General features: G+C 44.2%; 1 protein-coding gene across 1 annotated transcript in view; it reads right to left on the reverse strand.

The window, feature by feature from the left end:
- FLT1 (fms related receptor tyrosine kinase 1) overlaps nucleotides 1–12,560 on the reverse strand; it is a 183,103-nt gene that overhangs the window by 13,214 nt on the left and 157,329 nt on the right. The window contains exons 21-25 of the mRNA XM_058547936.1: nucleotides 9,564–9,720; nucleotides 9,037–9,134; nucleotides 8,189–8,311; nucleotides 6,471–6,582; nucleotides 4,720–4,819 (exon numbers count right to left, since the gene is read on the reverse strand). Of these exons, the coding sequence (XP_058403919.1) occupies nucleotides 4,720–4,819; nucleotides 6,471–6,582; nucleotides 8,189–8,311; nucleotides 9,037–9,134; nucleotides 9,564–9,720 (590 nt within the window). The remainder of the gene's footprint in view (nucleotides 1–4,719; nucleotides 4,820–6,470; nucleotides 6,583–8,188; nucleotides 8,312–9,036; nucleotides 9,135–9,563; nucleotides 9,721–12,560) is intronic.

Genomic DNA, 12,560 nt, shown 5'->3' on the forward strand with positions numbered 1-12,560 from the left:
TGGCTTAGGGATTTGTTCTCTTTGGGTTTTGCTCTCCTCAAGAGATGTTTACTGTAAGTAATTTCTTCTATCATAAGATCATCTGGACTACAGAGGACTTTGATCAGGTTGAATCAAAACCTGAATGGGCTTGAATTTGGAACTGGTCAGAATTTTACAACTGCCCCAGTTGTAAGCACTATGGGGCAGGAACCTCATCTCCACACCCCTCACCTAGCTCAGGGCCTGGCATATAAGCACTCAATAAATATTTGCTGAAGGAAGTCAGATTGGTCTCTGGGAAGAGACAGTGCTGTTCCCTCTATGAATTCTGCAGACACTACTTGTAGTGCTGGGGCCCAGGTGTTGCTAGGAAAAGCCTGAGAAACTCCAGTCCTCATCCAACCTCTGCTGCTTCTCAGATGTGTGCTTTCAGCTTGCACCAACAGCTCCAAGCATCTCTTAAGGATATCCCTATTTTGTTTCAAAGTATATGAGGTGGCAAAGACAGTAAAAATATAGGAAGGTTAAAAAAGGAGAAAATATTATCAGGAGGAAGGTAAAATAAAGATAAGAAAAGAGGTGCAAGTTAATAAACAAAATTTATATCATGATTCTGAGTATTGATAGAGGCAATGCTCTAAGCTTCCAGGCAGCTGGTGAAAAGAAGGAATAATCAAGTATATGATGCACATAAGCCAGAAGTTAAAAACAAGCCAGTTACTTGGAAGAAGCGTGGCTATTCCTAGAACTGAAATCTGAAAGGAGGTTCTCCTAGATGCCTCTCAACAACATCATTCCCATACAGGTAACAACAACTTCATGGCACTGTCTTGTATATGGTCTTTCAATGTTTGCCAAAGCCTTAACAGCAAAAAAAATGCCATACAGTAAAAACAATTCTGAGAGGTAAAATAGTGTGGTCCAGTTGTATGTGACCCAAGGTTCTGATTTAACCCAAGGATAAAAATTCTAGGTATCCAGGGGAATGGTGGCACCATGTGGTCTTCAGACACCCTCCATGGGCACTGATCTTCAAAAGCAAGCTCTCCTAATAGTTGGCTGGTGGAATTGAGGTTCTACTTTCTGCCAAGTACCCAGCAAGTAGATATCCTAAGTTTTTGATTAAGGGACAGGAGCTCATAAAGATCACATGTCTGAATTGCAAATTCTCCTACCTTTTCCAAACCTATGGGTCAAGACTCTTCTCAGAAGATAATTCCGGTTCCCTCTCACTCCTGTATTTCATCTACTGTACCTATTTTACCTAACTCCCGGGGAGTGTGGGATTCCAAGAGCTGTGAGGGCCCTTTGGTGGGTGTGATGTGTGGGCCAATGTCAGGTCCACTGCACTAGGGCTCAATTTACAGACACCAAGAGACTGGGAGTGGGGAAGCGAACTCTTAACTCTCTACCTCTGGGCTGTTGTCCTTGCTCTCTGGGAGACACAGGACAGGGGCTGCAGTGCCCAAGGTCCCTAACTATTCCTGACCAGCAGTGCCTCAGAGTCAGGGCTCAAGGCACCTGCTCCATTTAGGCAACCTGGGCCAGCTTGCTGGTGGCCAAAGGTCTGAAGTTAGCATAAAATAGACAGTCTGCACAATCCTATATGGATCTCATTTTAAGATAAGTTTACACATTTTACTGATTTATTTAAAAAGGTACATAAATGAATACTACAGAGACAGGTAGGCACTAGACAAAAGTCTAAGATCTCTCACCCCAAGGTGCATTGGTTGTGGCGGTTCCCCCTTACTACAGTCAAGCCTAATCATCCAAGGCTCCGTTATCTCTAGCAATAAACAGATTCTCGGAGGCTGCTGGAAGAACACTAAATATATACATAAATAATGTATAAAAGGTAGCCAAAGCAAGAAAGGCTTGAGCCAGGCAAACAAAAGGAGCCCTGAGAGTAGGGAGTATTGTGTCAAGCAGAGGTCCCAGGCTTAGCTCAACCAGCATCATTTTACCACTGAGCAAGCACCAGTTGGGGAGATGCAGGGACTGTGAGCAGGACTCGCCCTGATTTCTCTCTGCTGAATCTAGCAAAGGAACCATCTACAACTACTTGCTGTTTTTTATTTTTGATTCTTGGTTTCTGATTTCTAGTTTCCACTCCTCTTGCCTAAAATTCAATGCAAATCACTTCAGCAAACACCAAAGGAAAAGAAAACAGTCATTGCTTATTCCCTTATTGAAAGACATCTTATTAAACAGGCTCTGGGCAAGGAACCAGTGACTCAACATTGAACAGTTTTGTGTCACTAAGTAAATAGGTTTAATAAAGTAAAGAGATACCAGTTGCACCCAACCCAACAACCCTTCTTGAAACAAGCCGGAGGTGAGGGGCCTATAGAAGAGCTTCCTTTCTAGGCATCACTCATCCTCTCAAGTGCACACCACTTTAGGCCAAGGTCAGGTCACAGAATCCCAGTTCTGAGAGTTGTACTTTGTCTTCACCCAGGCCTTCCCACTGTTGGAACAGACAAGAAGGAAATTACTCTATCATCAGCTTTCAGATGCCTGAGAATGGCTGAAAGTTTGAATTCTGGCCTTCTGAACGAACATTTCATAAAGCTGCTTCTTACCTTTTATAATTTCTAAAATAACTCCTCCCCAGAAGTGAGGAACCATCCTTTTCTCTATAGGCTGCATGAGGTACAAGTGCTACCTGAGAGAGCTTATGTAAAGACTCGAAGATTTGATAAAGCCCAAGGGAGTTTTTTAGTCCAAAGTTGATATGACCTTGTACCTCTAGAGTTATTCTGGACCAGAATCTGGATAAGAATTGGAAATATACCCTGCAGGTATGCAGCATGGTGTTGTAAACTCTGGACTCAGACTGGGTTTGCTTAACTTATCAGCAATGTGCCAAGTCACTTAGATGTTCTGTGCCTTGGTTTTCTCATCTGTAAAATGGAGATAACAATAGTACCTACTTTATAGGGTTGTTAGTAGCATTAGGCAAATTAATATATGTTAAAAGTGCTTAAAACAGTGTCTGGCACTTAATAAGCACTAAATAACTATTTAGTTAATAAATATTAAATGCTGTTATTTACTAATGACTGCAATTATTATTATTACTGTTAGTAATTGAGAACTTACTCTTGTGATTTTCAGATTATATGAAAAGTAGAAGGGTATATTTAATTCAAAGCACGAGTGTATATATTAGAGAAACACTTCTTCTGAGGAATGTGGGATCTATTCCTAATTTAACAGTCCTCTGACTTATGGAGATCAGTCTAAAGGACCAGCTTCTAAATCTGTCTCCTCTGCTACTTAGCTGGCAGAGGACAAATCACTTCACTTCTCAGAGGCTTAGTTTTATTACTCACCAAATTCAGAAAATAGTATCTGCCTGCCTGCTCCTCAAGGTTGCTGGGAACTTCAAATGAGACTGTGTAGGGGAAACACTTTGAAAACTGCAAAGTGTAAAGTATCTCATTTTAAACCAGATCTCCTGGTGTCTGCCCCTCTGGCCGGGTAAAGGTAAGCAAGCAATTAAAAACCTACAATACCTCAACACTCTCCAGCCCAGATGCAGTCCTGGGGCCTAACCTAGCTCTGTCCCCAGCTCTCAGAAAGGGGCCTTGCCTCAAGCTCCCTGCACTTTCCTGATAAGGACACTGACAAGAACAGGTCCCCTCGCTCCCCTCTGCACTCAGGCTGCTCCCCAGCCCGCCTTCATGGGCCTGAGTCTCCTGTCCTCCATGTGTTTGTCCTAGTCCTGGATCTGACCTAGCCTTGTCTCCAGAAGATGAAGGAAAGAGGCAGCAACCTTGCACTTTGGCCAAGCCCACACTTCCTTCATTCCCTCTGACTCCTCCCCAAAGGCCATCCCAGGGCTTCTGACAGGACCCCATTGTGTGAGTGGGATGGGGAGGGACGCCTGCCAGTTCAGGAAAGGTGGTGCCGCCTCGGGGAGGCCCAAGTCCTTGTCAGCAGCTCAAAAAAACTGCAAGCGTCATCACATTCCTGCTCTGGCCTCAAAGTGCAAAACATCCACAAAGCCTCAGGAAAAAAGAGTGTCCAAGGGAGGCAAGCAAGCATCTGTACAATGGAGAAAGCCTTCACACAGAGCCTGCCATCTTCCTAGAGTCACAGGACCACACAGCAGGAAGCCACCTCAAGAAGAAGTTCCAGACAGCTGCTGAGCCGATTCCTAAAATGAGTTTAAAGAAGTCTCATTGCCCACGTAGGCTTCTGTGGAGTGTTAACGACTACAATCGGGAAATTCCTCCTTTCCTCTCCTATACCTCTTCCCCTGTATTCCAAACCAATCCCCTCATGGGTCTTTAGTGTGGATGGAGGACTGGTCAACAGTGACTTCCAGCCCTTCGTCCCTGTGTCTGCTTAGCTCATTTGGCTCCCATTTTGTAAGTGAGGACCAGGTCTTGCATTCAGTTCCCAGGTGGTCTGTTAGGTTTGCTTGGATTCATACCTCAAAACTGAATTTGTAACTTCAGTTCCCAGATTGAGGCCTTGAAAAAGTCATGTCAGTGGTCAAGAGAGGAAATAGGTAGGGATGAATCAAGGACAGTGTGCCCCACTACTGGAAAATACTCCCAGCACAACTGGGCCCAAGAGGGGCTAAGCAGGGGCATCCATGAAGAAAAGGGGAACCCATTGCATCTCTCAGGACTGGGATTCTAAAAATCAACAAAACATCCCCTTTCTGAGGTGTCCTCGTGAGAGAGAAGTGTCAGATGAGGATGGAGGAAGCCAAGGGCTCACATTTCAGGAGTTGCGTATTCGGGAGCCCTCATCCTCATGCCTTCCTTCAGGCGACTGCAGAAGTCCTCATCCATTTGCACTCCTGGGTATGGAGACCCACCTGTAGGAGGTAACATGAGAAAACACAGGGCACATTATAGCTTTGGGGTACAAAAGACCATGAGGGGGCAATTCAGTGTTTGTTTCCTCCCTTTAAAGTGACGTTTTAGTAATAAATTCCCAGTGATTGGAATGGATCTCAATGTACAGCACAACCTGCAGAGAAGCTCAGCAAATCTTGCTAGTGACACATGCTTGGTTGGTTGGTCCTGAGGTGCTGGGTGGCTGAGCCCACAGGTCATTCCTAGGGCTAGTCTGTCTGGTCAGGAGAAAGAGTGTCATCTGAAGAGTCTCTTCCCTCTCCCCACAAGGAACTCTAAAGAAATCTCATCATTTAGAGACTCATTCCTTGGGTTAATGAAGTTCTTTTTAAAAAGCCAGGAGACTTGGAATAGGTTACTTGTGGATCATTCACACCTCAGTAAGAATGACTTTAATTCACCACTTTCTTGTAAACTTCTCCCAGCACTGAGGACTAGCTGCTAAGATGGGCCTGAGGGAAGGGGGGCCTGAGGGAAGGGGGGGCGCCTTGAGCTCCAGAACTAGGCTGAATGGTGTGGGATGCGGTTGCCCGTAGGCAGGAGTCTGTGGACTAGAGGGTGCCAGTGGGGCCTAGACTTTGCCTCTTGCCAGTTTTACTGTCCAGGATATCAATGTAATCTTTCATTTTAGGGGCATTCTTGGCTGGGGGTAGGGGCAAGCAAGGCCTCCCAATCTGCTCTGTTCCAGACCTCAAATCTAGTCTATCTTAGCATTTGTTTGTCTGAACTTTCTAGTGATTACTGCTGGTAGGAAGCAGCTGGGAGGCGTGCAGTGCTGGCAGTGTGTCACTGTGAGGCCACTGTGGCCGCCAAGCTTTTTTCAAAGACTGGAAGCAACAGGTGCCTGTCATTGAAAGCACGGGAATGATTTTCACACATTACAGGAAACCAGGGATGTTACTGGGTGACTTTCATTTGCTCTGAAAGTCAAATTTTTGGCAAAGTCCAAAAGACTCTTGGCTAGACCCCATGTTTGGGAGGCCTCAGAGCATCAGTGCGTGTCTGCAAGCAGATGTGGGCTCTGTGCACATCTGTGTGCCTGGGGCATTGAACAAGGTTTCCAGGCACCCATAGTGGATGTTATTGGAAGCAGAATAAATATGAGTGTTCCCATTGTTCATCTGGCATAAACCAGTGTCCAGGGTTAGCTGTGCTAATATCAGAGGCAACAGAAAGGCCTCTTGTTTCTAACACTGGTTGAGCTGTGCTTGTTGGGGCCTTTCCTAAGAAATTCTGAGGGGGGCGAGGTGATGCGGGGAGAGAAGAGGGATGGGCATTAGGAATCGGGGTATTTGAGGAATTAGAAGAAGGAGGCAAAGGACAGAGAAAGGAGTAGCCAGATTGGCTAAAGATAAACCTGACTTCAGATTTTATACTAGTCTGACTTTGTTCATGTTCATATAAACCATCTGTAACGAAGTACTGTCAAGCATAGGGCACGCATACATGTGCCATTTCTCATCTGAGATTCTACATGGACCCATGCCTCTTTAAGGGCTTTCAATTCTTTTAGATGCCAATCTAAAGGTTGTATCTATCTAAAAAACACTCAGCAGAGGATGCAGACATTTGGTTCTGGGCTACTTGATCTCTTCCTTCCCCCAGATTTACCTAAGGAGAAGATTTCCCACAGCAGTACTCCATAAGACCACACGTCGCTCTTGGTGCTGTAGATTTTGTCAAAGATAGATTCAGGAGCCATCCATTTCAGAGGAAGTCGCGTCTAGAAAAGGGCAAGGGGGCCTTGAGCAGAAGGACATGAAAACAAAGCATATTCAACCCAAGTGTCCATGGGGTCACCTCCCAGATTAGCACTTGGCCCATAAATCATTTCCTAGAGCAGCCATGGTTTCCTAACATGGAGAAAACTCGCATAACACGCAGTGTTACACTAAAAGAGAGCTGTGTGCTATACCAATTCCTATGAAGGCAATAAAGGTTTAGCAAGCCCCTCCTATGTGTCCAGCACATCCTAACTATGACCTTGTAAGAAATCCTTCTCCCCAAAAAAGCTTGCACTCCACAGGGACCTGGAAGAGTGATCTGAGTTAGAAAACATCCTGAAAATCAATGATTCCCAGAAACTTTTCTTAAGAAGGAGGATTTCAAAAGGCATCCCTATGTAAAAAGACAGGATTTTGAAAGTCATTGAATGGGGGGAGTGGGCAAAGGCATTGAAAAGAAGGAAAGTGATAGATTGTATTTAGGAGACCATACGGCTGGCTTTCAAGCACGCAGACAAATTGTCCTTCTCTTCTAGATAGCAGGAATCTCAGTGAGTTAGGCCTTGACACTTCAGACAGATGGGAATTGACAGGAAGTATGGGATAATGGAGAGACAAAGAGAAAAACAGAAGGGGGAAGGGCAGGCAGAGGCTGAAAGAGACATAGATGGACAGAAAAGAAGGAGAGACTGACATAGGTAGATGTCATCTTTGCAAATCAGGGCTCCTCCTGAGGAAAGTTTGTTGGGTTTTTTTTTCCTTTTAAAAAAAAGAGACTGTGGAGCAGTGGTTCTCATAGTATAGTGCAGGGAGCAGCTGTATCAGCAGCACCTAGAAACTTGTTAGAAAGGCCAATTCTCAGGCCCCGCCCAAGACTTGCTGAATTAGAATCTCTGGGGGTGGGGCCTAGCAAACTAGTTTAATAAACCCTCCAGGTGATTCGTATGCTCACCAAAGTTTGAGAACCACTCCTGTAGCGTAATCGTCAGAGCCCAAACGCAGGCTTAAGCCCTCAGGGTATAGGCCGGAAAAGAGAGGACATGGGAGGTCACCCACAAAAGTGAAAAATAACACTATGTCCAAAAACAAGCAGGGAAGAGAAGCCATTGTGAGCCAGCAGGGAGATGCTAGGCATGGAAGGGGAGGTAAAAAATTTTCTCTCTAGTGAGACACTACTAATACCCTCCCCCACCCTTTCCTGAGATATATACACCTGCTGAATCAATCATCTGGGTTTATTTGAGGGAAAGAGTCCAGGCTGTTCTTTGCAGTGGTACAGGGAACTCCCATAGGAGTCAAAGGGAGGTGATGATTTGGTCTCACGAGGGCCCCAATAAACAATTCTCAGGTTAGCAATCTCAGGCAGCACTGCCCAAAGGACAGGTACCAGGAATTAGGGAAGAACAGAACCAAGAGACAGCGGCCTTTCTGAGCCTCACGCAAGGACTCTCTGGAACACAGCCCATCTAGACTGCTTGTTTTCACAGAAAGCACATGATGGTTTTCAGGGACTACTACTGAGGAAGTGTAAAGATTTACCAAGGGCTTCGGTCTGTGAATTAAAAATGACAGGGTATAAATGAGTCAAACATCAGACTGACTTACATCTCCTTTTCTCACATAATCGGGGTTCTTATAAATATCCCGGGCAAGGCCAAAATCGCAAATCTTCACCACATTGTTCTCAGATAAAAGAATATTTCGTGCCGCCAGGTCCCGATGAATGCACTATAATAAAATAGTTGCATAATCAATGCATTTCCTTAATCTACCCGACTAATTTCCTGTGCCGTTTCAGTGTCATTATTCTTCTTAAATTGAGGATCCATTTCCTTTATGTAAAGGAAGCAACACTGAATGCACGTGGAGTTACCATAGACATAAAGTGCTTCTTTACAAATATAGGCCCCTTGAGGTCCAAAAGTCAAGAAACGGCCTCAATCTGCTTTGCTACTGTTTTGGGGGACAGCATCCTGGTAAACAAAATTGACAATCGAGTTCTACCAGGGAGCAAAACTTCTCCACAACCTTTTATCCTAAGCTGGTGAGATCAGATCTTGGTCCAGCTGCAGTTTCGTGGGAGGGCTCCACATGAGGTATTAATAGAAGCCCTCCTGTGAAGTCATGTATTCTGAGATTCTGACCGGTTCTGAAATAAGCCAGAGGGCAGTATGGAGAACGGGTGTCAAATTTCTCTAGTCTGAAACCTGGTGAAGTTTTCTTCTAGAATTCAGTTCTACCCACTGGTATCCAAGACTCATTGTTCTCAAAACTCCTCACTCGTATCAGCACGAATTAAGGCATTTGTTGTGAAGTTTACTCTACATTTAAGGACAGAAGTACAAATAAATACTAGAAAAAGTGGATTTACAGCAAAGGTGTCTGTTTGTTCACATGAATGGCCACATGTCCAGGCCTGGCAAAGAAGAAAAACAGTAAAGAGCAAGGCTGACCTTTCTGGAAGACAAAAACTCCATGCCTCTGGCCACTTGAAAACTGTAAGAAATCAGATCTTCCATAGTGATGGGCTGCTTGCAGAAATCATCAGAATCTGGAAAGCATTAAAATCGTAACTGTTTGTAATGGCTCTTGTTATTCCACCAAATCCCACTTTATTGGAACAATGTTAGCAAAACATAAAACAAACCAACAAGTAGATCCGAGTTCATTTTCAAGAGCATTTGAGATTCAACATGAATATCAGGGATTTTTCCAGGCTGCTAGCCCATTTTACCCAAGCATGGGGGGAGGGGGATGATCCGTTAAGACAAAAAGGCCTGAAGGGAGACAATTGTACAGTTCCCTGTCAAAATTAGTAACTCTGTAAATAATCTTAATTCAAATCTTATCTCCTCAGGACATTACCCTTTGAGTCTCCCACGGATGTTTATTAGGGTGATAAATAAGAAAAAAATTTCAGAGATGCAAGTATGTTGTAAAAATATCTCAGACTGTAGGACAGGAAGGAATTAATACCTACCCTCCTCTTCCTCAACATCACTCAGACTTTTATCTTCCTGAAACCCGGAGCTTGCGAAGCTCTCGCTGCTGGTGACACTATCTAGTCTTTGTTTTTTGCCTTGTTCCAGGTCTGGCTCCATTTTTTCTTTCTTTGGCTCCACGTATAATGCTGCATCCTTTGAACAGACCAAGAAGAACACAGATGAAAGGGAGCTCCAGAAAGCAAAGGGGAAACTAGTCCCTCAAGCTGGCAATCACCTGAGTTGGGAGAATGTCATTCCACAAAATGTATAGTAAATTAGTAGCAAGGGCCCTATGGTGGCCAGGTGCCTGGCTACTCCTGGGGTTGTGGAGTCTATTCTGCTCTTGACTGGGCTTCTAGAGAGCATCTTAGGTAGGATAAAGGAACATTAATAGCAGCTGGTCTTTACTGAGAGCATACTCTGTGTGAGCCAGTATATTAAGAATCTTAGATACATTTTCTCATTTAATCTTTTCAACCGTTTTATGAAGTAGTTCTTGTTTATACATGAAGAAATCAGTTCAGAGAAGTCAAGTAATCAAAGTCACATGCAGCTAGTAAATGGCAAAGCTTGAACCCCGGTTTGGTGAACTCCAGTCTGTGCCCTTAACCACTTTTCCATGCCACATGCCATCTTGTGAAAGATGATATGAATAATAGAAAAGGATCCCCAGTAAACTTGAGGCTTCACTTGTAATCCCTATGAGGAGTAATCAGAGAAGGCTGTGTTACCAATTTCTCTGTTTTCCTTGGGGAAAGAGGGAACAAGAACATTTCTTTTTCTCCCCTCCATTCAAAACAAAGATACAGTTTGATCCTAACAAGGATAGAAAAGGCCTTTCAACCTGGACTGGACATCCAAGCCTTGATTTGTAATATGGCTCTTCCATCGACCATATGATCTTAGGCAAATCACCTTGCTTTTCTGGGTTTCATTGTCCTCATCTGAAAAGCTTTATCAGTCTATTATGTTTTGACTCATAGGAAAGGAGTTGTTGGTTCTGGGTGTTCATGTGGAACCAGAAAAGATTTTTCTCACCTTTAGTAATTCATCTAATAACTCAGCATTCCCAGTGGCTTCATGACTGGACCATGTACCTAGGCTTGATTCTGCTAGATGGCAATACTGAAACAGGGGTTGAGAGGGACTGGAGTTCAATGGTGTCCCTTGATCCACCTGCACGGTGTGGCAATGCTAAGATTCACCAGGCTCCCCATCCTTTCTTGGCTTTTCCTAGAAATGTCATACAGTAGGAGCGATCCCTCCACTAGGGGGCACAGTGGGAGCAAGCAGAGGACAGGAGGGAGTTTCAGGAGGGTCAGCCCAGAAAACTCTGACAGTGTGGAGGCTCCTGGCCCCTGAAAAGAGACCTTCCTGTGCTGCAGGAGGGCAGGGAGGCCTCAGAGTGAACACCCAGTGCCACCCCAAGTGAGCTACCTGAGAGTAGGTAAAGAACATAACTATTTGTTATTACGTCTCCCTGCGGCAGTTAGATTTGATTCTGCTCATCTGGGAACTGGAATTTTATTTTTCACAAGACCCCTCCCAGGACAGAAGGCAGCAGGGAGAGAATGCTGGCAAGGGTGTGGGGGGGGGAAAGTGCTCGACAGGCCCACTCATGGCTCAGCTGTGTGAAAATGCTCCCTGGGAAGCCTTCTTCCTCACCCTCCCAGAAGTCACAGCCAGGGGCATGTGTCCAAGGACCATAACTCAAGCTCCCTCACCCTCACCTCAACTCACTGCTCCCAATCAATGGTATATTCAGCTTTGTTTATTGGTAATTATCTCTGTTAAATAAAGGCTGATTTACTGAACTTTTGGGACTCTGGCAGAATCCAGTGAATTTATTACAAATAATATTTAAAGATCTTGGTGAATTTATTTAGAAAATGAAATAACCCATTTCTATTTAGCCTTTTGGTTCTTCCCTCATCTTCTCTTTATATTCCTTTAGGTTCCAAATATGAAATACAGCCATGTGTTTTCCATGAAAACACTAAGCTCCACCAACAGGGAGGCGAATCATTAAATATAGCCAGAGAAGGAAGCAAACTCTTCAAAACAAAGGACGCACAAATCCAAACGTTCCATCCTGCCCAGATCCCTGGGGTATTCTGCTGGCTTAATTCTTCCTGAAGCCAGTCCAGGATTTCAAGACTGAAGGGAATTTGCACTGCTTTCAGCCCAAGGCACCAATTTCCACTTTTCTTATGTTTTTTCCCCTCCTTCTCCAATGTAGTGCATGTAAAAAGCATTGGAAAGGGAGTCAAGAGAGCTGAGTTCTTTCTTCCCGACTTCATCTCTGGGTAAGTGTGTGGCCTTAAACCAATCACTTGACTTCTATGGGCACATCGATAATGTGAGAGTGTAAACTAGCTGATCACAAAGATCCCTTTCAGCTTCAAGATTCTAATTATCAGAGGGCATGGTTTAAAACTGGGGAAAACACATTCTTGCATATATGTTGGCAGTCTGGAAGAACACACGTGTCTTTGGTTGGATCAAAGTTTGAGAGATGAGAGAATGGGCCAGCTGTCCAGTGGTTCTTATTTTTGTGCCACACAAAGAATCTTGCCCACATGACAAAGGTGGGCATCATTCTTGGATGTCGGATACTTTATCCACCACACAGATCATATAGATCAGTGGCACTAAGTTGGACTCACCCAATCTTTCTATCTCAATTGGTCAATAATGATGACGATAATAGTTAATATTTATTGCACCCTTAACTGAATTTCTTTCTCTCAACAATCCCATGAGTTGAGTTCTATTATTACCTCCATTTAATAAATGAGGGAACTGAAACTTAGATTGAATAACTTGCCCAAGGTCCCAGATTTCATGTGGTAGAATTTAAACCCAGAAGTCTGTTTCTGGAGTCTGAGTGCTTAACAACCACACTACGTGGATGCACCGACATTGCTGATTATTGGTTAATAATGTTGAATCATTGTCCCTCGAGCTTTTCCAGCCCAGTGAAGGACACAACA

This window comes from Diceros bicornis, chromosome 9 (genome assembly GCF_020826845.1).
Source record: "Diceros bicornis minor isolate mBicDic1 chromosome 9, mDicBic1.mat.cur, whole genome shotgun sequence".
Classification (NCBI taxonomy): Eukaryota; Metazoa; Chordata; class Mammalia; order Perissodactyla; family Rhinocerotidae; genus Diceros; species Diceros bicornis.